The 25891-nt window shown below is 41.0% G+C and overlaps 1 protein-coding gene and 1 pseudogene across 2 annotated transcripts; one reads left to right on the forward strand and one right to left on the reverse strand.

Moving 5' to 3' along the window:
* The first annotated feature begins 11 nt into the window (after positions 1-11).
* QTRT2 (queuine tRNA-ribosyltransferase accessory subunit 2) lies at positions 12-24894 on the forward strand. Of its 2 annotated transcripts, XM_047725246.1 has the most exons (9): positions 12-151; positions 5237-5457; positions 6221-6276; positions 7979-8055; positions 9627-9839; positions 15523-15722; positions 18543-18694; positions 20785-20902; positions 22938-24894. In XM_047725246.1, the coding sequence occupies exons 2-9, from the start codon at positions 5258-5260 to the stop codon at positions 23167-23169; spliced, it is 1248 nt and encodes a 415-aa protein (XP_047581202.1). In that variant the 5' UTR covers positions 12-151; positions 5237-5257; the 3' UTR covers positions 23170-24894. The 2 variants fall into 2 exon arrangements, with proteins under 2 accessions (XP_047581202.1, XP_047581213.1); XM_047725257.1 differs by lacking the exons at positions 12-151; positions 7979-8055 and adding an exon at positions 6937-7940 and having other exon boundaries at positions 5374-5457.
* Positions 12038-12951, reverse strand: LOC125097549 (60S ribosomal protein L7a-like; annotated as a pseudogene).
* Positions 24895-25891: the final 997 nt, after the last annotated feature.

The raw sequence follows: 25891 nt of genomic DNA on the forward strand, positions 1-25891 counted from the left end.
TGGCGCCCGGTGATGACGCAGTGTTCCCTGATTGGCTCAGCAGCGGAGGCGGTGGTTTAGGGGGCCGAGTATTCTGTAAGCCGGACACGTGGTAGCGAACTACGAGGAGTTTGAGGGGTCTCAAGGCGAAAACAAGTTGGGAGGTGTGCAGGTAAGTGCCCCCTTTTCCTGTTAGAATGAGGGCTACCACGGGCGGATGAGTCACGTCGCGCCCAGACGCGTACTCGTTGTGTTGCAGTAACTGTAGTTAGAATCCTGACATGTTTCGCCTTCCCTTTTCTGGCTGTCCTGGCGTATCTTGGCTTCTCAAAGTCCAGATTCTCCCAAATCGTGTAAGCTTCACTGCATCTCAGAAAGCAAAGGACCCCCTTTCCATTACCGGCCTCTGCTCAAGAATCAGGCTCTCAGCCGGAAGTGTTTTCTGGACTGCACAGAATACTTGGGAGGGTTGGGACGATCTCGAATCCTTCTGCTAAGGGCTTCGTGAGGTCGGGGCCACTGGAGGGGGGCCCATGGAGTGAAGAAAAATCCATCCTTATTGACTGAACTTAGATGTTCCCGGAGGCAGTACTTCCTAGGATACGTGGGTTTGTCAGGCAGGGCAGTGGTTTACAGTGGGAGCTTGGACTCAGCTTTGTGGCTCTATGGCCCGAGGAAACCTTAGTAACGCAGACCCTGGATTTACTCATTGGCAAACCTAAATCATTGGAATGTCTTAACGAAGAAAAATCAATATAAACATAGCGCTTTGCCAGGAAACATAATCTAAGCTAGACTTGAGAAGGGTGAAAATGAGATCAGGGAAGTTGTGTCCTCGTACTATTGCAGAGATCACAGGACCTGCTCTGTAACTTGAGTGTCCATCAGAAGGGTGATTTTTGAATAAATTGTGTCACACCCAATTTATGTAATATCATGAAGTAGTTATTTTAAAAGGGTAAGTTAGTTCTGTGTCTCTTCTCCAGGAAAGATATCCATTTCCTCCTGGGAAAAAGCAAATTGTAGAGAAGTACATACCATGTGGTATGTTTCCATTAAAAAAAAAAAAAAAATCCCCAGGCGCCTGGGTGGCTCAGTGGGTTAAAGCCTCTATCTTCCGCTCAGGTCATGGTCCTAGAGTCCTGGGATCGAGCCCCATGTAAGGCTCTCTGCTCAGCAGGGAGCCTGCTTCCTCCTCTCTCTGCCTACCTTTTTGCCTACTTGTGATGTCTGTCAAATAAATAAATAAAATCTTAAAAAAAAAATCCCCTCCCATATAGGAGTATGTTTAGATATTTGTATGAGTATGGAGAAAGGTTGTAGAGGGTGGGAGGATGAATAGAGGCAGAGAAAGAAGATAAGGGAAAGCCAGAACAATAGTAACACTACACAAAATGGAAAATATGGCAATAAAATTCTATCTTAACATTACAGTTAATATCTAAAATTGCATATGTGTATGGACAAGATGGAACTTCTAATTGGCTGTTGGCCAAGTAGATACAACCTCTAAAGCCAAACTTCCGTGATTTAAGTCCTGGCTCTGCTTCTTCCCAGATGGTGACTCTATTACCCTCAGTATCTCATGTGTAAAATGCGCTTAATAATAGCATCTGTCTTACGAGGTCGATTTGATGATACATTTTAGCAGGGTTAATATGTAAAAGACAGTAAATGCCCAATAAATGTTAGTTGCTACTATTGTCATTATGTGAAATTGTTAACTTATATTGTGATGACTGGCATATTTAAATTTACTTCTGCCATCTTATTTTGTATTTCTATATTTGATGTGCTTTTTGTTCTTTTTTCCTCTTTCTTGCCTTTTATTATATTAACCAGTTTTTTTTTATCATCCCCCATCCATCACCAATGGTTTCAGAAATTATGCATTCTGTCATTAATCTTTTAATGGTTACTTTGAAATTTTTGACGCACATACCTAACAGTTTGACATGATTCATTATCTCTCTCTCCCCTCCCAAATAGTGTAAAGATTTTAGAATACTCTACCTCTGAATAGTCTCTGTTTCATCTTCTATTATTGTTTACTAGAATTTTACTTATTTATTTATTTATTAAAATTTTTAAAGACTTTATTTATCTGTTTGACAGAGAGAGAAAGACAGCGAGAGAGGGAACACAAGCACAGGGAGTGGGAGAGGGAGAAGCAGGCTCCCCGCTGAGCAGAGAGCCCGATGCAGGGCTCCATCCCAGGACCCTAAGATCATGACCTGAGCTGAAAGCAGACACTTAACGACTGAGCCACCCAGCCACCCCCATCATTTCTGTGTCTTTCTGAGTCAACTCAGTGCACCATATTGTTTAGAAGTCCTTCAGACTTTTTTCTATGCATATACAAACATTGTAGCATGTATGTTTACTTGTGTGTTTATGAATATATATACGGTTTTTCTTTGAAATGGTTTTGTTTCTTTTGAAACATGTGCTCGCCTAAGCTTGCTCTTTTCCCTTAGCATATCACAGTCATGACAGTCTATAGAGAATTCATATAAAAAAAATTTTAGAAATCCCTTCTTCTGAGGGAATGCTGGAGTGTGACGGGGCCCATGTGACACTGGAAGTGTTAGAACAGGTACAGTGCTACCAGAGGTGCAGGGAATCTCTGTTAGTCCTCGTGAAGGCATAATCCATTGACAGCTTATCACTTATCCTGAAAGTGATAAACTTTTTTCTGTGAAGCATTTCCAGATTATTTTTTAATGGCTTTTCCTTAAGACTTCCCCAGGAACTCTGTTTGTAAAAGTGAAGTGTGAATGTATATTTAGAAAAGCAAAACACTGGGCGCCTAGGTGGCTCAGTGGGTTAAGGCCTCTGCCTTCAGCTCAGGTCATGACCTCAGGGTCTTGGGATCGAGCCTGCATCAGGCTCTATGCTCAGCAGGGAGCCTGCTTCCCTCTCTCTCTCTGCCTGCCTCTCTGCCTACTTGTGATCTGTCAAATAAATAAATAAAATCTTTAAACAAAAAAAAAAAGAAAAGCATAGCAGCACAAATCTTAGAAGATACCTATAATGAGTGACCCACAGGGGAGAGGGTGATGACAAAGGCAAATAAAAGTTGATATTTTGGAGACTATTGGTTTGTTTCTTGAGAAATTTGCTTGGTTTAGATTATATCCCTCCCAAAGCATGTTTTAAAAAAAAGTACATGAATATGTGTATGGCATATTTATGTTTACATTACCTCATAATAAAAACTTGTTGTATTTGAGCCCTTAGAGAATCGTACTTATAAAATTTATAAAAATTACCATAACCTGAACAGTGAATGGGGAAAGGATAGTGTGGTTCTTCTAGCTCCAGGAAAGTTGCGTGCTTTTTTTTTTTTTTAATATTTATTTCCAGTTGAAAGGCATTTTCTAATGCCTTCAAATAGTTGTATTCATTTTCATGACACAGAGGATCACTGACAATAGCAATTTATCTATTATAATACTTTTTCTTAAATGCAGCCATCTACTTTTCCTTGTTTGCCTTTTTTTTGGTGACATGTTGATTTATTGTCATTAGGATGGGACTCTTAAGAAGCCCCAAACAGGGGCACCTGGGTGGCTCAGAGGGTTAAGCCTCTGCCTTCGGCTCAGGTTATGGTCTCGGGGTCCTGGAATAGAGCCCCTCATTGGGCTGTCTGTTCGGCAGGGAGCCTGCTTCCTCCTCCCTCTCTGCCTGCCTCTCTGCCTACTTGCGATCTCTCTGTGTCAAATAAATAAATAAAATCTTTCAAAAAAAAAAAAAAAGAAGCCCCAAACAGCAGATGGGAGTACATAGCATCAGAGTCCTGCACCGTGGAGAGGGTCAGGTGGATATTCCTCTCTAGCTGACCTCGTGGGTTCAGTACACTAAGCTGAGGATTTTGAATTTTATCTTTAAAAATATGGGGATTAAAGTTTTGTGCATTGTATCACAGGAGAACCCATCTCTGCATCTAAGAACATGGTGGCCAGTGTCCTCTAGAGCTCCCTACCAGACCTTGGGTTAAGAATGAAGACATCTATTTCTTCAATTGAGGGAACAGCAGGGTAAAGGAGATAAGAGAAAATGCTTTCAGAATCGAGCAGATGATTAATCACATTTGAAACTCTTCTGTTAGGAGATAGGGACTCCTAGAATATGTTCATTTTTTCCTTCCACAAAGATAGGTCTAAAAGGTCCCCAAGAGAAAGCTAAGCCTTGGAAGCCAAGAGTCTGGGCTTCCAGATTTAGCTGCTGCTTCTCTCGGAGAGTGCCTGTGTTTAACCTTGGGGTATCTGATTTGGTTGTATTACAGAACCAGTGGGTTTCCCTTCAGTTTTCTTTACATATCTAATCATTACTTACCCTTCCTATTCCAGTTAATATGCTCACGTGGCATTTGGATTCCTGTGTGGTACCCTATGGGGCATGAATACAGCAACTGGTCCTCCTTCCTTTTTTCGTTCTCAGATTAAATAATGTGATTCTGATTTTGTTGTTCAGTCTTTGAGATGGTTTGTTTGAGCCTGACCCTGAGGGTGGATCTGTGCTAGCTGTATGGACAAGATCAGCCTCAGGGCTGTTACCCAAAAGGACCAGGAACTAGTCCAGGAACTAGCCAAGATCCCTGATAAAAAGTAATACTGAACTGCTTATGAATTACATGTGTGCTCCATGTGATTTCTCACCTTTATTTCGACACCATATGAGAACAAATTGGACAATAATCTCAAGTCTCAGAGATAATCTCTATCTTTTGGTGTATATTGTTCCATATGATTTAGTAAACACCAGGACACTGTTTTGGAACCTGCTTTCTTTATTTAACAACATATTAGGAGAAATTGTTATGTTAGGTAGTATTCTCTCAAATTGGAGAATGGAAAAATGGATCAAATTAGTAATTAATATGGCCTAAACAGTGTGGCTTTCTTCTATACACATTTTCAAGGCTGAAAACTAGCCTTTGGGAAAAGAGTGCACACTCTTTTCTGTGATTAGTCCTTACTCCTGTCCTTCCATTTGTTTGATTTTCATCAGTACAGATAAAAATTCCACCACTGAATTTAAATGTGGTTGATGTCATCATTTTGCTCTGGGTCTTTGGGGGGAAGTTGTCTTACTCTCTATCTTCTTCCATTTCCTTCTTCCTAATATCTAAAACAGTTGTAGACTGGAAATAGTAATAAACATGCTGTCATTCATCATCGTGTAGGTTGCTTTGTAAAGTGCTTAGCCTTTAGATGTCATGGAACTCCTGAATTTACTCTTTTTTTCTTATCAGGACCTAGAGGAATCTCTTAGGATGAAGCTCAGTCTTACCAAGGTTGTTAATGGCTGTCGCCTAGGAAAAATAAAAAACCTGGGCAAAGCAGGGGACCGCACCATGGACATTCCAGCCTGCCTTCTGTACACCAAGACCGGCTCTGCCCCACACCTGACCCATCAGACACTGCATACTATCCATGGGCTTCCTGCCATGGCTCAGCTTACGCTGTCCTCGTTGTAAGTGTTAGACCCAATCACTTAAGTAGCACCTCTGCCAGCAGCTCAGATACCTCAATAAAGTGCAGTGAAGAAAAAGACTTTTTTGATTATATGCACAAAATTTATAGATTTTGAGAATGAAATCAGGAGATGTCAAGTGTTATACATCATCTGGCCCTAATCTGGAAGGCCAGACCTACATATCAGATCTGCTTCACTAGTCCTCTGATCCAACGGTGCCAGGATGGTGGCCCTCATTGCCGCCACTCCCAGAGGTGACAGGGCAGGGAATGCACTGTGAGAACTAAACTTGGACTCTAGAGGCTACCTTCATGCACCAGCCTTAGACGTTTCCCTGTGTCTGCACCTGTACTTGATAGTCCTGCTTAATGAAAACAAAACTAATGAAGTTAGATCATTTTATATAATGTATGTACTGACTTTATGCTTAATTGAAGAACCTGCTGTATGATGAAATAACTCTGCAATATTGTGTTAATAATAGTGATTTTAAAGGGGAGAGGGGAAGAAGAAAATCCGGGCATTTGGAAGTGGTTGATCTTTGCCAATTTCTGTTTGCCCCGAACTAGTTGTAAATTGAAGACCTGTACTCTGGCTAATGAACACAGCCTAATGAGTTGGGACTCTTGAACAATGGTGTACTTTGTTGTTCAAGACCACATTTACTGTCACGTAGCTTGTTTGGGTGAAGTAGGTTCCAGTTGCTGCATAGTGTCTGTAGAATGATTCATTATTATGTATTTTTCTGTTTTGCTTATAGGGCAGAACACCATGAAGTCTTGGCAGAATATAAGGACGGAATTGGAAAGTTTATAGGTAAAAGTTAGGTTATTTGTGTTTGCCTTGTGATGTATTAATTTGAAGTTTGGAGGTGATGTTGACTGATCTTTTATTTGTACATTTACTTATTCATTAGTTTAATGAGCATTTATTGGGCATCTAAGAACTATGCACTGGGGATTCAAAGATGAGTAGGAACAGTTGCTTCCTTAATGGAACTCAGAGCCTGTCTTGAATAAAGATAAATACGTAATTCTAGTACGATGCAGGGACCTCATTTGCAAGATTAGGAATGTGTACATGTACCAGGATAGGCCAGAGGGAGGAGCACATAACTTGCTGTAGGGTTCATGTGGACAGAGGTCAGACTAAGGAAAGGATTCTTGAGAAAGGGAGGAAGAAGGGGTACTTTATCTGAGTCAAGGAAAAGTAGAAGTTAGCCAGGTCGGGAGGTGGGCACAGTGGTGGGGATAGAGAGGTGTAGGCAGACATCCCAGGCACAGAGCGAAGACCCAGAGTTAAGAAATTGCATGGGATATACCTAAGATCCAAAGCAGTCTAGCCATGTTTGAGCCTAAAACATAAGATGAAGCCGAAGATGAAGTGTTTATCTGTAGCTGTATTCTGGTATGTTAATATTCTCTTTTGTTCAGAAATAGATTTTATACGGAGATGCGTGTATCCATTTGTTTATAGGAAAAGCTTCACATTGGCAGCTACAGAATCCATTCTTCTGCAGACCACTTTGTCCTGAGCTGCCTCCCAATATCTAAGACTCATGAATGAAGATTCTGAAGTGAATGAAGATTCTGTTTCCATTGGTTATTCCGTCCTCTGCTTCTGTCGGGGAATTGCATGATGATTCGTTGGTCACAAGGCCCTGTTTTTAAGTAGAAGGATTTATGTAATGTTTTCCTTGGGCTGAATCCAATTTTAAAACCAGCTTTAAAGTATACAAGCATATAATTAAGTGAAAATAGCTTAAAAAGCTTTCTAGAGATAACTATAATAATTGAAATTGTGGGAAAATAGGTGGAGAACTGCAGAGTTGGGGTTTTTTTTTATTTGTTTTTTGCTTGCTTTGTTTTCTGGGCCTTTTTTCAGTGAATTTTTTTTTTTTAAATGAAAATTTAAGGTAGCATGGGAAATTTAAGCACATATGGATTAGTAAGCACTTAAAAAATGTTTTTTAAATGACTGTATTTTTGACTAAAGAACCCAAGAAATTGTCATCTTGAGTCAATGAAACTTACTGAGAATTCAGTCCATTTTCAGTGTCTTGTAGCTTCCCTGTAATTCTGCTCCTAGGTCCCATGATGTGGGATGGCTTTATTATTAGTGAGATTACCTTTTGACCATATCATTTTGTCTTTCCAGTGGCTAGTTCCATTGGATGGTACCTAAAATGAACATACTTGATATTATATATTTTTTAAGACAAATCAAGTAGAGGCAACATGCCACTAATCATTTTTATTGTATTTCATACTTTAAGATACATTTTTCCTTTGTAGCAACTCATTAGTCATTAGACACGAACATTTAATTCTTTTTTCAAATGAGTAGATTTTAAAGGTAATCTTTTCATTCATATTGACAGGCCTCTTATAATTATGAACAGGATACTATATCTAGAGATGCTTTATCCAGCAGTACATATATGAAGCTGCTGTCCGTTACAACACAGTGCAATTGTTGATGTAAGTGCTTTCAGGAGTTCTTTTTTATGTTTGCACAGGCATGCCGGAATCGCTCTTGTACTGTTCCCTGCATGATCCAGTCAGCCCCTGCCCAGCCGGTTATGTAACAAACAAGGTGTGTTCTCAGAAGGGCCTCCAGGGCTGCAGCTTTGTCCTAAAAGTCAGCCTATTGTATCCTTTCAATGCTAGATCCCACTGCCCGGGATGCTAGCCCATTCCTGGCCCCTTTATACCTTCTTATTTCGAGGAACATAATGGCATGAGTGGTTTATAGGAATTAAAGTAGGGCTGCCTGCAGACGGGGTTAAGGTGAGGAATATATCCTCAGCATTTTCATTCTTACAAAAAATTGGGGGATGAAAGAGGGTCAAGTACATGGCAAAAAAAGAAATTGCTATGATGGTAGAAAGCACTAGTTTTTTTATGCCATGCTTTATTTGCAGTTTTAACAACCTCAGGAAGCGCTAGGAAAGTTGCTGATGAGTGTTATCACATGTATGACTATATATAGTAGAATCTCGGTATAATACTGCTTGCTTTTAGAATAGCGTTTGAAAAAGCTGGGTTCACAGCCAGAGATTTTAGCTAGTGAAGAACAGTATCAAAAGGACTTCGTTAAAAGTTTCCACCTGAGACATGGCACAATGGTCTTGTCCCTGAGGACGACGTTCTGGCAAGTCCTCTGTGTGTGCTCCTGCTTTACAAATGCGACTACTTTTCTTGTACCCACTTTATTGATGTCAACGATGTCTGTTCATCTTATCTAAGATGAAGTATTTTAAATTATTCTGTTTTAAACTTCTTTTTATTTTGTAATTTTAATCCAAAAGAATATTTTTACCTCAGTTATCTACCCCCATTTGTAAGGGAGAGAGGATTCATTTAAACGATGTTCTTAAGCGTTAGGCCAGAATAAAAAGACTCTATGTGGCTTCCCCATTTATGTCCTTGTCAGTCTCTTCTAAGAAGAAAGGTACTATACAGGAAGGAGTAACCAAGAAAGAACATCATATAGAGATGCTTCTGTACATTCTGACTTCTTTGTATCTGTATCTAACTCGATCCAGTAAACACTTACTAACCTTCACTAATGTATGAAGCCCTAGGCTAGGCTTTTGCGGCACAAACAGGAATTGGGATTCTCAGTACTATCGTTTCTATAAAAGATGTAAGTACACATTGCTATAGGAGCTTAGGGGAGTGAGTGATGGATTATGCCCAGATAGGTTTTGGGAGGTCAATAGAGGATGATACTTGAACTTTGTTTTGACGGATGCGTGGTATTTTACCAGGCAGAGAAGTAGGAGGAGGGCATTTCAGCCAAAAGGAACAATGTGATCAAAGACAGAGAAAGATCAAAGCCTGTGGATCTGTTTAGGGACAACATGCATGGGGTGGGGTCTCAGGGAATGGAACACTGAACTGGAAAAGTATAACAAAGAATTCTTGGGACTAGCTCAGAAGCTGGCTCTGTGGCCACGGATGGATTCTCTATGAGCTATAAGGTGCTCAGAGAATTAGGATATAATAAAGGAAGCTTCTTCTACCCTCCATGTCTAAGATAATGAAATGCCACCATCTCTCCATTTATAAAGAATTAAATTCAGTATTGCTTTATCATTTTACTATTTCCTTTTGATTTACATCTTACTCTTGCTGATTCCTCATCATTTTGTTCCGTGGCAGTCTGTGTCCGTGTGGGGTCTTGGGGGACGAGTGGAAATGACTGCTTCCAAGTTCATGGCAATTCAGCAGGCCCTTCAGCCAGACTGGTTCCAGTGTCTCTCAGATGGAGAGGCGTCTTGTGAGGAAGCCACTTCTATAAAAAGAGCCAGAAAGTCTGTTGATCGATCGCTTCTATTCCTGGATAACTGTCTACGGCTACAGGAAGAGTCAGAGGTAAGGATGCACTGCCCACCACTCCTTTCTGTTTGAAACTCTCGCTTACTGACGTTCCATACTCTTGCCTTTGCTCCTCCTGCTTCTCTGCTTCTCAATTCCTGATCTCTTACTCCCCTGTTTTCTTTTCCTGAACCACAAGTATCCTAACTCTCTAGAATTCTGTCTTGGGCTCTTTTTTCTCCCCACTCTGGGTGTTTTCCCTGGGTAGCCTCACCTTGGTTTTATTTGCTGAATAATTCTGAAATTGCATGGATAATCAAGCTTGCTCTGTGTGGCTTCAGAATGACATAAAGTGGACTTCAGCTGGGTTCTACTAGAATATCCCTTCACATGCACCTCAAACTCAGGTAACCAAACTCAGTATCTGATCTCCTCAAACCTTTTCCTGTCTCAGTTCATAGTAGCCACCAAGGTCCTCAGCCCAGCAATTTGAGTCTTCCCTTTTTAAAAAAATTTTCCTTGAAATCAATTAATAAACATAGAGTATATTATTAGTTTCAGAGGTAGAGTTTAGCGATTCATCAGTCGTACATAATACCCAGTGCTCATTACATCACATGTGCTCCTTAATGCCCGTCACCCAGTTACTCCGTCCCCCCATCTACCTCCCCTTCAGCAAACCTCAGTTTGTTTTCCAGAGTTTAAGAGTCCCTTATGTTTTGTCTCCCTCCCTGATTTTGTCTAATTTTTTCCCCTCCCTTCCCCTATGTTCATCTGTTTTGTTTCTTAAATTCCACATTCAAGGCTCTTTTTAATACCCGGTTTAATATCCAGTGGTTTGCTTCTTCTTGATTCCATCTCCCTAAATATATCTAGGATCTGCCCCCATCTCCCCATCTTTCTTCTCACCACCTTGAGGCATAATAACCTCATCATCTCTTATGTAGACATTACCTTTTAATTATTCTGTCTCTTCTTGTTTCCATCGAATCCATCGTCAGCCCTGCTATCTGAGAGATTGTCATAAAACACAAATAGGATCCCATATCGACTTCCCAAAGAGAATTTAATGACTCTCTATTTCAACTCTGATGTGACATGGCCTCTGCCTATTCCTCCAGCTCAGTGCTGACCACTTTTCTCCTGTGGCTGTGGCCCTTCTTAGTCACCCGCAGTTCCCTGAGGCATTACCCTGTTTCATTCTGCTGGGGCTGTACACAGACTTCCTTCTTGACTATTTCCTTTTTTCTTATCTCCAGCCATATTGTGTCTCTTGCTTCCAGATCCGGCTCATTGCATTCCATTCCTCATTCTAGGAAACTGTCCCTGACCCTTCCAGGAAGTTCTGTTCATCCTCAGCCACCTCCTTTAATTTGTACGTGACTGTATTATAGCTCCAGTCATTTCGTAGTGCGATGATTTCTGTATGTGCATGTCTTCATTAGATTGTGACCTCCTTAAATTCAATTTTTGAATGTCCTTTTTGTATCTCCATCATGTACCAAATACCTGACATAAGTAAGCCCTCAGTAAATGCTTGCTGATGGTGGCTGGTTATGTCAGGCTGGGGAGGATGAAGCTGTGGCGGTGGACCAGAGAGCCTGCTAGCAGAGTGAATGAAGCTGGGAAAGGATGCAGTCACTAGGAGAGAGCAGAGCTTTTGAGAGAAGAGAAGGTGCGAGCGGAGGGGAGAATTCAGTGTTGACTTCACTTATGTGGAGTAATCCTGAGCAGTGGTCAGGGTCCCACAATGGCAAAGTACCCTGAGATTGAGGAACATTGTTATCTTGAGTGTACCAATAAAAAATTTAATTGACTGATAAAGTTAGTGTACATAAAATCATAGAGGAAACTTGGTTGTCATTCTGAATAGAACTCTGGGTATCTGCAGTAAGAGTTCAGCATGGGGACACTGCCGTGGGTCCTGATTGTTAGTGTTGCTCACTAGCAATTGTTTTGAGCCAGTAATTATCCTTGTAGGATGAGTAATGTTTCCATGAGTAGAAGGGAGGACAGGGAGTGTGACGGCATGATTATTAGAACAGCCGGCTGAGCCTCAAGTCCCTCTTCTGTGCTAGTCAGCCTTACACTTCACATTTTTGCTGTGCAGTGGTCCCTCTTTCTATCCCTATGATCTGCTGTTGTCTTGACATGATTATTAATAGCGCCCCTTTTTATGCTTTCATGTGTCTCATATTTTTTTTGAAAGAGCACTTTTTATTACTCTTACATACAGAAAATTCAGCAGTGCACACTTAACCCAGTTTGGTGGCCAGTTCTTTAGCTTCTGCCTTTTTTCACCTTGACTGTGTGAACCACCGACTTTCGATCCAGAACATTGCCTCCCCAGTGATGGCAGATATCATCATATCTATCATTGTAGTTGGTTCTGACAGCTTCCAGCAGCTTAGCCCGAGGTCCTTTGTCTTCCAAGTTAACCTGTGTGAAAAGCAGCAGTGGTGCAGGTCTTCCCATGGACCAGACGCTGCAGCCTGGCCTTCCCCTTGATAATGCAGTAGGGAACCCCCATCTTATGACACAGGATGGGCATGAAGACAACAGGCTGAATGGGATCCACATCATGTGCAATCACCATCAGCTGAGTCTTCTGGTTTTCCACCAAGGTGGTGACTCTTAACCCCAGCTGGAAGGACAGGTGGCATCTTAGTGGAGACATTCCCTTTGCTGGCCGCTTTCTTTCAGCCCAGGCCAAAAATCTCTGCTTCTTCTCTTGCTTTGTCTCTGATCTGTATTTGTGGGCCAGCTTTAGCGGCTGAGTAGCTTAGTGGTCCAGGGGCAAGGTCTTGGGTGAACTGGTTAATTGCAGGAGGTACTTTTAGACATTTATAGAGAAAAGCCCTTTGCTGCTGCAGCTAGATGTAGTGGGGCCATTGGACACAGCAGATGAGGTCCCTCTTGGGCTGGATGTCTTGTCCAATGCGAAAACTCTTGAGCCTTTCCTCAGGCAGGGGATTGACCACCTTCTTGGCCTCCTGTTTCTTCATGACAGCAGGGGCCAGGGCCCCTTTCCACCCCTTAGCCTTCTTTCCTTTTGGCATCTTGGATGGCTGGTGGAAAGGGCACATGTATTCCATTTTAAACAATAAATTATATGATTATATTTCTTATGTCCATGAAAGGGGGTTTCCCAGATAGGGCTGTGCCAGTCACATTTAGACACATTTAGGGGCAGGTCCATGTAACTACCTGCTTTGTATGTCTGCATACATCTTTCCCTTTTCCTGTGATTTCTTCCTTTTTTACTCACTGGATCTTCTTATTCTGAATGCCCTTAAATACTGAAGCTCTCCAACATTCTGGTGTAGGCTCTCTTTTCTTCCTAGGCCAGTGAAGGCAAATGGATTTCATCCTACGGTGCTTGGAGCTGTGCCTGGGCACAGCAGGAAGAGAGTATCTGTCAGCTATGTCTGCTGTGGGGAGTGGCAGCAGTGTGCCAGGTGTCCACAGTTCCAGCCTGGGTAGTCACATTTGCTGCACACGTGTCCTCAGTGGCTGCTGACCTCAGACTCAGAACGCACAAAACAGAATGATCATCTTGCGTCACCCTCCACTGTTTTCCTAGGATTCCTTGTCATTGCTCTTCCCATCCTATCCCTGGACTTCCAAAACAGGAGCCAGCAGTCATCCTAGACTTTTCATCCTCTCCATGGGCAACTAATCAGTCAAGTTTGTTGATCGTACCTTCTTTTTTTTTTTCTTTTAAGGATTTTTATGTATTTGAGAGAGAGAGAGCACATGCACAAGGAGGGAGAGGGAAAAGCAGAGCAGGGAGCTTGACATGGTACTCAATCCCAGGACCCAGAGACCACAACTCGAGTCCAGGGCAGACACCTAACTGACTGAGCCACCCAGGCGCCCCGTTGATCATACCTTCTGATGAAGTTTCAGATCCTGTCCCTCCCCTTCACCCACTGCCACTTCCTTAGACTGGGTCCTCTTCATCTTTCATTCGAATTTTATTTATTTATTTATTTGTCAGAGAGAGAGAGAGGGAGAGAGAGCGAGCACAGGCAGACAGAATGGCAGGCAGAGGCAGAGGGAGAAGCAGGCTCCCTGATGAGCAAGGAGCCCGATGTGGGACTCGATCCCAGGACGCTGGGATCACGACCTGTGCCGAAGGCAGCTGCTTAACCAACCGAGCCACCCAGGCGTCCCATTTCATTCGAATTATTAAACTTGCCTCCTGCGTATCCTTTAGCCATACTCACTCTTAAATCATTCTTCATACAGCAGTCCAAGTGTTCTTTCTGATTATGTCCGTCCTACTTAAATTGAGATGCGAAATTCCCTGTTCACAGCACTCCAGGCTCTCTTCCCATTCTCTTCTACCAGAGAGCCACTGTTGCTTTGCATTTTTACTTCTTAGTTGCATACACATAGTGTTTATATATGCTTTACTGTATGGGATTTTCATTACATGAGTATGATCATATGTTCAGAAATGTGCTTGTTTTTGTTTAGCAATAGCTCAAAACTCTTTCTGTAGGTGCCTATAGTGCTGTATCTGCTGCATTATTTCTAACACCTGCATAGGAAGCCGTACTACGAGTATATCAGAATTCCTGTAAGCCTTTGCTCTATTGATGTATGTTTAAGTTGTTTCCAGGTTTTCATTACTGTAAACATTTTGTAAATAGACCTTGATGCATATGAATGAATATATTTGTAGGAATAATTCTTAGAAGTGGAATTTTAGGATGTAAAGATAAAAGAATTGACATTTTGAGAATATTGTCTACTAGCACTCCCAAGAAGCTGAACTAATCTGTACTTTCTCTCATTATCAGAATATGTGGTATTTCTCTAACACTTTTACCTCCACAGTGTTGCTTTCTATCTTTTAACTATTTTGTCAGAGTGATGGGCAAAAGTGGCATCTAACTATTTCCATTTTGTATCTCTTTCCTGGTGAGCTTTGGTTAGCTCTCCATGTGTGTATGGGGCATTCACATTTACTTGGTATTATTGAAGTTCACATTCACATACCTGCCCTGATTCCTATGGGGTTGTCATTTCCATAGAAGATTTGTTAGAGGTTTTCTATGGTATAAGTTTTTGTCTATTCCAATAAGCAGTGAGCTTTCCTTTGCCTTTGTTGAGAGTATATTTCACTAGAGAAATTTTGTATTCAAATACATTAGCCTTTTCTGGTAAGCTTTAGCTTGCTTAGGGAGACCTTCCTTACTCCAAGATTATAAAAACTTGAATATATCTTTTTCAGATTTGTGTAACTCTTTTGTATGTTTAGATTAGAGGGCCACGTGGGATTTCTTTTTGAGGATGGTGTATGGTGTAGTTTGATTTTTTTCCAAACAGGTGGTAAGTTATCCCAACCACAGAGTTCTTAAAGTTCTCTCTAATGGAGAGACTTGGGGGTAGCAAGCCTAAAGCAGGCCTGAATAGTCATTTAAATGAATGAAAACTGATCCTTTTGTCCTTTCCCTCTCATAATACTTGCTCAGTGTGTGTTTAATTTAACCTAAGACCAAACATGACTGCATGTATCGATTGCTCAATTTCTCCTCAGTCTTTTCTTATCTGTTTGGGTGGCTTTCAAGTTGTGTGTTTTGGAGCCCACAAGGTTCCCAGGGAGGAGGGAGCTCCATCTCATGCTTCAACTGTAGCAGCTGCACCGAGATCTCTTCCATGTGAAGTTCATTTAAACAAAGATCTCCACTACTGGAAACAGTTAAAAGCATTCAGTCCTTTCTCCCCTTAGGTCCTTCAGAGAAGTGCCATCATTGGAGTGATTGAAGGTGGAGACGTGATGGAGGAGAGGCTGAGATCAGCACGAGAGACGGCCAAGCGGCCCGTAGGCGGCTTCCTTCTGGATGGCTTTCAAGGGAATCCAGCAACCCTGGAAACTAGACTGTACTTGCTATCATCAGTCACTGCAGAGCTGCCGGAGGACAAACCAAGGCTAGTGTTCAGTTAGGGCACAGGCCACGCTTCGGGGGCTTCAGGGCAGGAGTGCTGGTGATTGTGTATTATGCAGAGTCTCTACGTGAACATGTCTTTTGATGAACTGATTATGGCCTTTCTGGGCTGAGTCTGCTGAGGCCGACTATCGGGGAAGTTTCCATCACGGCTCTCCTACTTTTGATTTCAGAATGTAGATGAGGACAATCGCCAAGTGAATTAGTTTATTTGATCCTCATAAATGAGGGCAACTGTTATCTGTTTCTTCTCATTTTTACTCCAATGTTTGTCTACTTGCTTCATTATTACATGGCGCCTGGGGACAGGTATAAAATCATGTGGAACTCTGGCCTTAATCAAGGGAAGTTGAGGACAGATCTGGGGTGCCTAGCAGAATGAACATGGGCTGTAGTAATAAGGACATTGAAGAAGTTCTTAGATTTGAGGCAGGTAGCTAAGTCACTTTTGAAATCAATAGGACTGGCAACACTAATGGGGCTAGTTCTTTCCATAAACAGGATTCACTCTCTACTGGTATAGAGAAACAATCTGCAGTTTCAAAGCTCAAAATCCCAAGGTTCTAGGTGCAGCTGATGTCTTATTAGACTACCCACATTTTTCTTTTTTTTCTTTTTTGTTTTAAAACCCTAGTCTTTCATCCAACTTGGTATGAATATTCGTGCTTTTTTCCTACAGATCTATTAAGAGGTTTGATTATAGGATGCTGTTTTATGCCCCTCGGGTTGTTGGATGGTATATAGTATATATAAATGTTATCACTTAAAAAAAATCCAGGTATAACTTATAATAGTGTGTGAATCTATGTATAGTTTGATGGATTTTTACACACGTATACAACCCTGGAAACCTCAGCCAAAGCAAGATACTTCCAGCAGTCCGGGCAGCACCTACCCCATAGCTTTAACCTAGCTCTCCTGTATTCATTGTTCCCCACCCTGTGCTGATTTTGTTCTGGTGCAGATAACAATTCAGCACTAGTATTTCTAGTCATTTTCTGACTTCTTTGAGCTAAGTGCTCACAGATGTCTGTTACTGGATTTGAGAGCTGGGATTGTTTTCATTCTATATGTGCGTAGAAATGCCAGCTTCAGTTGGAGAGGAGTTCTAAAACATTACATTAGTTGAAGGAAACTAGTCAGAAAAACCGGCATATATTTAAGTGTTTGAGTTGTTTAATATTACATAAGCCTTTTTTGGACTTCTCTTAGAAATCAGGGAGTCTGTAAGCTTTTCTCTGCCAGTTCATAAAAGGGACTATGGGTAGAAAAACAAACATAAAAAATAGCAGCCAGCCAGCCAGCCAGCCAACCCTGATCTAGTGCACCTCCCCTTCTTGTTTTAGTGGCAAAACCCAGCTGAGTGGTATGATCGCTCCCACAATGCCTTACCTGTTAACTCTGAAAATACCATCTCATTCCACCATGCAGACTTTTTATTAATGGAGAAAATAAAAGAAGAATAAAGAAAGTCAAATAGAGTCTTAAATCTTATGGCCAGAGTTGAAAGTCTGAGAGCAAGAGTTGCTTTGTAAATGAACCTATGAAGAATACAGTAGATTAAAAATGTCTTTCTTAAACCAATTATAAGAAATCCTAGGCAAATATACTTTAAACATGGAAAGATTTGAGGAGGAAATAAAAAATACAATTGCACTCTTTAAAAAAAAATTTTTTTTAAAGATTTTATTTACTTATTTGACAGACAGAGATCACAAGTAGTCAGAAAGGCAGGCAGAGAGAGAGAGGGGGAAGCAGGCTCCCTGCCGAACAGAGAGCCCGATGCAGGGCTCGATCTAAGAACCCTGGGATCATGACCTGAGCCGAAGGCAGAGGCTTTAACCCACTGAGCCACCCAGGCGCCCCTAAAATTTTTTTTTAAAAAATTGATAGGGGCACCTGGGAGACTCAGTCCACTAAGCATCTGCATTTGGCTCAGGGCCTGATCCCGGGATCCTGGAATCTCTCCCCATGTTGCTCAGTGGAAAGCCTGCTTCTCCCTCTCACACTCCCCTTGCTTGTGTTTCCTCTCTCCCCATCTCTCTCTGTCAAATAAATAAAAGCTTAAAAAAATAAATAAAATAAAAATTGATGTATAGTTGACATATAACTTTGCACTCTCAAGAAAATCTGTGTAGTAGTTAGATAGGGTGTAAACTTCAGTTGAAGACTAGGAAGGTTTTTTAGAAGGAGTGGGAGGGGAAAGGAAACTAACCTTTATTGAACTTCTGTTTGGGTCCAGAGACTTGACAGTGTGCTTTTTCAAATACCTCCTCAATCTTTACAACAAATCTATGAGGTATGTATTACTGCTCCTGTTTTTAAGATTATAAAACTAAAACCCAGAATGGTTAAGAAACCTTCCCAAAGTAGCACAATAAGTGAATAAAAGGCAGAACTGGGATTGGAGCCCAGGTCTCTCTGCTGCCAAAGCCCTTCTTTCTATCGCATCTTATTATCTGTTGCCTGCCATGCAACCGTCATTGGTGGGTTTCATTATTACTACTACTTTTTTTTTTTTAAAGATTTTATTTATTGAGAGAGTGCACATGAGCAGGCGGAGAGGTAGAGGAATAGGGAAAGAGGGGGAGAGGGAGAAGCAGACTCCGTGCTAAGCAGGGAGCCCAATGTGGTGCTCAATCCCAGGACCCTGAGATCATGACCTGAGCCAAAATCAGACACTTAACTGACTGAGCCATCCAGGTTCCCTCATTATGACTACTTTTAATGCCCTCTGGGAAGAGTTTCTGCTTCCATTTCTAGCATTGTCCTCACGTCCGTGTTCTTACTATTGTTTTCACAGGCTTATCTGTGGAGTCAGCCGGCCAGATGAGGTCCTCGAGTGTATCGAAAGGGGAGTGGATTTATTTGAGAGTTTTTTCCCTTATCAAGTGACAGAGCGGGGATGTGCCCTGACTTTCAACTTTGATTACCAGCCAAACCCTGAAGAGACACGTAGGTCTTCTGAAGTTAGTCTCTGTGTTATCCTCAAGTTTCTTCTGTTTCCTCTTCAAGCCAGAAATATGTGCATACTGTAACACCAGCCTTTTATAAAACTACCATGTTTGTTTCTTATCTGTATGCTCTGGCATGTCGGCACACAAAACCGGGTCCTTAGTGCTATACCTGTAGCTCAATATTAGGGAGTGATCTTAGAGTGAGAACCAAGAAAAACAAAACCCTTTCTATTAACAATCTGAAAAAAGAACATTCAGAATAAATAGTGATGAAAATCTAAGAACAGAAAACCTTTGAACTACTTGGTAAAAGTTAATTCAGTTTTTCACAGAAGACTTCTTGTCTGTTTTTTGCACACTCCATGCTATCAAAATACAGGGAGTTTCTCACCCTCTGATCTTAGTGTTACTTAGGCTTTTTTTTTTTTAACACACAAATGTGAACGCTAATATTGCTTTGAAGCACCACCATTTTCTTGTATTGATTAGTTACTCAGAAGTCATGAATATCAGTTTCAGAGTCTGAACATTTGACTGACAGTGGAAAAAGAATTGGGATATGGGCTATGGGCCAGGATCCCTTGGAAAAACTACCAAGTTTTTTGGAGAATGTTGCACGCCTGGCCTTCCTTCTGGCCTTCTCAGGTGTGATTTCCTTCCCTGCTTCCTGCTGTCCTTTGAATTCTACCTCTGTCACCTCTGGCCTTACATTTAACTTGGGCCAGAGACTTCCTTAAAGATTCATTTTATTCCCCACAAGTTATTAAAATTTCATCCAGAAGATGTTAACAGTTTTGTAAAGCAACCCAACCATTAACCTAAATTGAATTACTTCTGGAAACAAAACAGATCCGATTGGTCAGATTCTTTTATACCAGGAGGTCAGTTTTGCTGTCCTTTAAACTGACTAGAACATAATGTATATGGGTAGAAAAGCATTCCACAAATACTATAAAATATTCATTTACAAGCCTAAGTATTTCCACAAGGACATGGGTAGCTGTTAATCATTCTGTGCCATGAATATTCAAAACTTAAGAACCTGATATTCAGTTCTCCAGAACAAACAGATTCCTTTTTGGCTAGAGAAAGCTGTTTCTTTATGATTAGAAAAGTTGAAATAGTTTGAACATTTTCCATTAAAGTAGTATTATTAATCATAGGTGTATATGTGTATATGTAGTAAATTATTTTGTCAATTATAAAGTGAAAAGTATAGAGGAATAAGTTGCCTAATACAGGAACTAATATAGTGCCCCCTAGGATAAGGATTTTCCAGAAAGCCAGGGCATTACTGTGGTTTCCCACATCAGTATGCAAATTCATGGCAGCAAAATTATAACAGCCCTCTGCTCAATGCTCAGGTCACTTCTCTTTTTCCTTTGATCTGGACAAAATTACCTCCTTAGGACTGTCTGCCCATTCCCCTTGGGCTGCCCTGAGTTTGTTACTACTCATTTCCAGTAAAACTTCTCTACTTGCCCCTGTTCAAGATAGCTCGCTCTTTGCCTAGTGACCAGTGTTTTCCTTATATATGCAGGAATGTTCTTTCTTAAAGAGTTCAAGGGAACAACTCAAGTCTTCATTTAGTTCTGGATAATCTGAGTTCCGTGTAAGGCTAGGGTCCCCATATAGAATACATAAATTAAAACCATATTCTACTTTTAATCTATTTGGAACATAAGCAGTTATAAAGCACAATTAATTTGCGTGTATATGATGACAAGACATAACTCCAGTATATACACACAAATTTCTCTCTCTCTCTCTCTCAAACACACACACATACACACACTCTCTCTCCCCAACTGTTTTCTTAAAATCACTCCTTGACAGTAAGATTATATATTATCTACTTGTAACCATAGTTTGCTTAGACATTGTTGAATCTCCAAGTTTTGATATTATAGAGAATATGTCAGTGATCATCTTGGTCCAATTTACTACTTTTCTTGTGTCATCTCCTTAGGACAAATTCTTATGAGTGGAATTATAAGGTCAAAGGCCATAAAATATAACTAAAATAATCTCCCAATGGCCAGTCTGTATCTGACTTTATTCAAGACTTTTTGTTGGTTTGTCCTTCAGTATTACAACAAAATGGGATACAGGAAGAAATAAAATATGTGGATCAAACAAAGAAGATTAAAACAACCAGTTGCAACCAAGAAATGACATCATTTGAAATTAATCTGAAGGAAAAAAAGTAAGGAATTTTTTTAGATTTTGATTTCTTTTTAATTTCAGTCTGTTTTAAAAGTTTATGTAACTGTTCCCTTTTCAGTTTATGACTTCATAAAATATTTATAGTTGGATATTATTTGGGCCTTCTTAAATTCAGTTCCAGAAAAACTTGTTTTTTCTGCAGATGAATTTGTGTACTTTGTCATGTCAGAAAACCGAGGCTAGATAACTGTTGTTTTAGAAGAGCTGTCAGAAAGATTAGACCAAATCCATTGTCTGGTGTCTTTTACTCTTTCTGATTACTTTAAATAATGTCAGAGCAAAATAAAGATTTCAAGATAAAAAACAACAAAGCATTTCAATTCTAAGGAAATTAAGTCATCTTGGTTATATACAGATTATAAATCTTAATAAAATATTTCCCTCTGTGAAGAATGAACTAAGAGACCTTATAACTTCGTATTTGGCCCAAAGTAGTAATTATTAGTGAACCACTGAGAGGTTTTTCTGTGAGTTTGGTATTCTCACTTTAGTGCTGGGGTGTTTTTGGTCTTATGTAAAGGAGCGTTCTAGGGATTCGGACTTAATTTACGTCTAAGAATAGTACAGACTTGAAAACTTATGAAAGAATATGAAAAGCCTACGTCTAATCTGTATTCTATAGGGACTTCTTGGTTGTAGGTCTGAAATGGTGATGTTTACTCATTTAACTTCTTAAAAAATAGCCGAGGAGATTCATTTCTGTTTTTCAAATGGTAGGGTAATATAAATGGATTACTACTAAACTTCCCTCACATTGTAGATTTAGCTGGAAAGTGTAGTTTTCTTATTGTGAGCACTAGACTTCAAGTTCAGAGCCTAGCACTACTCATTGGCTCTGTAACCTTGGTCAGATCATTTAACTTCCTTTTTTTTTTTATAAGGTAAGCTCCATGCCCACTGTGGGGCTTGAACTCAAAAACCCTGAGATCAAGAGTTATATGTTCTACTGACTGAGCCAGCCAGGCACCCCTTAACTTCTTTTTAATAGCTGATAAAAAGTAACACATATGTAGTATGTGTTAAGTATAGCTTAGTATGTGCCCAGCAATGTCCAAATCCTTTTGGTTGTTTTGTTTTATTTTTTTAAGATTTTATTTATTTGACAGAAAGAGAGCACACAGCAGGGGGAGCAGCAGGCAGAGGGAGGAGGAGAAGCAGGCTCCCCGCTGTGCAGGGAGCATGACGGACGTGGGGCTCAATCTCCGAACCCTGGGATCATGACCCGAGCTAAAGGCAGACACCCAAGAGATTGAGCCACCCAAGCAGCCTCCCCCTTTTTGAAAAGATTTTATTTATTTATTTATTTGACAGAGAAAGAGCGAATCCTTTTAATTCATTTAATTCTTATAATAACTCCCTAAGGTAGATGCTGTTATTACACTTATTACCATAGCAGATGAGAAAACAGATACAGAGGGACGTTAAGTGACTTGCCCGAGTGAATTGTGAACCGGACATCAAGCCTAGGCTCTATAGCTCTGGAGGCCTTCCTCTCGACCCCCCAGTGGTCTTCACTGGGAAATGACTGTAGAAATGCCTGTCTTCCAAAGTGGTTGCAGAGATTCAGTAAGACAGTGTATGTCAAAGTGCTTTGCAATCCAGCCACACACACAAACTCTGGGAGTGAAAGGTCGTACTGTGTCTTCTGTACTAGTTCTGGTGGCGAGGGTAAGAAGTGTGTCATGCTTCAGAACAGCATTTACTGTCACTGTGTGCCCTTACAGTGTGACTAACAAAGCTCAGTGTGCAGGAGTGATCCCGGGGCTCTCTCTTAATGCTCTCTGTAAGCTTCAGTCCAGGAGGTTAGGTCTGTCAGGAGAAGACTCCCGAGTTTCCTGACTCATCATGCTCTAGGTTAACTTATCACCACATTGTCATCCTAAGCAGGTGTCCAGCACTATATTTGCCAATGAGGTTATTAATTATTGCTTATGTACCGGCCGAATAGATAGCCTAGGCTGTGAATGTCTTGTAGTCCTCATTGTTTGGACTATCACTGTGACTTCCTTCGGCAGGTACCAGGAGGACTTTGATCCACTTGTGAGAGGGTGTTCCTGTTACTGCTGTAAGAATCATACTCGTGCGTACATCCACCATCTGCTGGTGACCAACGAGCTGTTGGCTGGGGTCCTGCTCATGATGCACAACTTTGAACATTATTTTGGATTTTTCCACTCCATCCGGGAAGCACTAAAAAGCGACAGACTGGCACAGTTGAAAGAGCTCGTCCGCAGGCAAGCATCTTGAGACCTGGCACACTCGAGTCTGACTCTTCACACTGAGCCTGTCCTGCTGTTAGAATGTGGGAAGAAGAGAACAAGAAATGAACTTGGCTTTAACCGTTTATATCGGAGAATGAGATCTGCCCATAAATAAGGAACGTTTGAACCAAACTCTGCCCACTTGAGGCTCAAGAGATTTCTTCTCAGGACTTAAGTGACCCAGACTGATCAGAAAGAACTGAACCATGACCTTTAGTATTTCAGTGATGACTCTTTTTTAGCAAATGGAGATTCGTTTAGTCAAAGACAAAAGCTTTAGTTGTGAAGGGACAGCTTTGAAGTGGGGTTGATGAGATTATGTGGGTTCGTGAAGTTGGATCAGAGCTTGAAAAGATGATTGGTCATGAGCAGCATGACTGTTGACTGTAAAAGGAATCTGGCTGATTTAAGAGTTTCCTAGTTTTAATCCTTATATTCTCAGGAGCATCTTGGACACTTCTGCCTTCCCAGCTGCCTCCCTGCTGCAATCAATCAGAAAAGGCTCTTGTGACTTAACTAGGCTCGCGTCTTCATGGGATGTGGGGCTCACACATCACTCTAGGATCAATTGGCCCAGGGCACACGCCTTCATTTGACCACATGATCTGTGTGTGACTTGTCTCTCGAGAGCCCATGCAGTTGCCCGTTATGAGCCAAAAGTCTGCCTACATGCTTTCGTCTGATCAGACAGATCCGCTGTGGTCTGCCCTTCAGACTCATTAATAGTCTCGCCACGTAATAACTGTGGCCCCATCACTTGGGGAGATTCATTCACCATGTGTTCACTTGGAGAGAGCCCTGGCCCAGCAATTGGAAGACTGGGTTTTCAGTTCTGCTCAGCTGTGACACCAGGCAAATCACTTACCCACTCCATGCCTATTTCCTCCTGAACAAACAGGGACAGGCAGGGGGGTAAGACTACATAAACTTCCAAGATTCTATCTAGCTGTAATGTGGGGGAAACAAAAAGTTTTAGATTATCTCTGCAACCTTCTTGTGTCCTGATCCCTGTTGGCCTGGTGTAAAAATGGAGTGGTGCCGAGAATCAGGCAATAGTAGAGTTTGAGAGCCAAGAAAGAGGTTCGGGCTGTGACTTCTGAAGTGGTTGGTGAGTTGGCATCAGCAGATCCTGAGACTGGGAAGATCTTCCTGGATCCTCTCTAATTCTATGAGTTTTTTCTGCTTTCACCAGAGGAGTGACGTTTGTGTTGATGTGACAGGTGATTTTTATTTTCTTTGGGCTTTTCTCTGTTTGTCATGTTTTCTGTAAGAGTATATCCACACATAGTTTTTGTAAAAGCAGCCAACAGAACCAAAAAAACACCTTTGTTTTTGTAGGAGCATGGAATATATTTGTTTTACTTTCTTAGGCTATAATTTGCTATTTTTTCATTTCAGTGGGCATTACTGAACATTGTTTTTAATTATTATGTGGTTACTTTATTTTTATGTTAGGTATCTTTTTATTTTTTATTAATGGTTAGGAATGCCCGTGACATTCCTATAATCTCTCCTCCATGAATGGCAAGGGTAGTTAAGAAAGAGTGTCTGCTCTCAAGGATCTGCTTGCTTTGAAATATATTGGACTAGGGACGCCTGGGTGGCTCAGTTGGTTGGGCAGCTGCCTTCGGCTCGGGTCATGATCCCAGCGTCCTGGGATCGAGTCCCACATCGGGCTCCTTGCTTGGCGGCGAGCCTGCTTCTCCCTCTGCCTCTGCCTGCCACTCTGTCTGCCTGTGCTCACTCTCGCTTCTCTCTATGACAAATAAATAAAATCTTTAAAAAAAAATATATATATATATATATTGGACTAGACTTGTTCATATGTTTATATTCCTTTTCAATGCCAAATCCATTGTTGGAGGAATATTAATACCCCAGAATCCATATAAAATTTATGAGTTATTTATGTTCAAAACACTGGATAGTCTGCTCAAGCATTGTTCATTTTTCTGGGTCTTTTTCTTATTAGCACATTTGGAAAAAATGGTTTTTTCCTTTAATGTAAGTCTGTTAAAGTCAATAGCCAATAAATATTTTTAATTAAAAAAATATACTGTCTTGTTTCCTGTAAATAGTAGTGAGTCTATTAAGCAAACTATTAAATTTCCATGATACTAGAAATGTTCTCCATTGGAAAAGAATTTTTTTCTACATTTATTTCATCTGTGGTCATTGTTTTAAGTGCACTCATACTAAATGCAAAATCCAAGGAGATTTAGCAATGTATCTGTCTCTTTAAATTATACAATTAGGGACCTTAAGGCCATGCTAGCACATAATAAAAATAATAATAATCATAACCTATTGAGAGGATTTTTAACATACTGGGCACCTTAGTAAATGCTCTCCTTATATATCTCGTTGACCCTCAGAGTGCCGTTCTAAGGTGTTGATATTATTCCTGTGTTAAGAACTGGGTTTCAGGAAGGCTGAGTAGCCTGCCTGAGGGCCTACCAGGAATTTCTGGAAGGTTCAGTAGTTTGCCTAAGGACCTAACACTAGTTAGCTCCTAAGTTAAACTTCAGCTGCATCTAAGATTCTGTGGTTGAGCATTGCATTGAGTAGCCTCTTGTGACTTGCTCCTGGGTTGAAGGGGCTAAAAGAAGGGAGAGAACTAGAAAGGCCATGAGGCCCGGAGGTGCTGGAGGCTTCTAGAGCCTCAGTGCAGTGTGGCCTGGCTCCTACTCCCGCCATGGGGAAGGGCC

The sequence above is a fragment of the Lutra lutra genome, chromosome 1 (assembly GCF_902655055.1).
Source record: "Lutra lutra chromosome 1, mLutLut1.2, whole genome shotgun sequence".
Taxonomy (NCBI): Eukaryota; Metazoa; Chordata; class Mammalia; order Carnivora; family Mustelidae; genus Lutra; species Lutra lutra.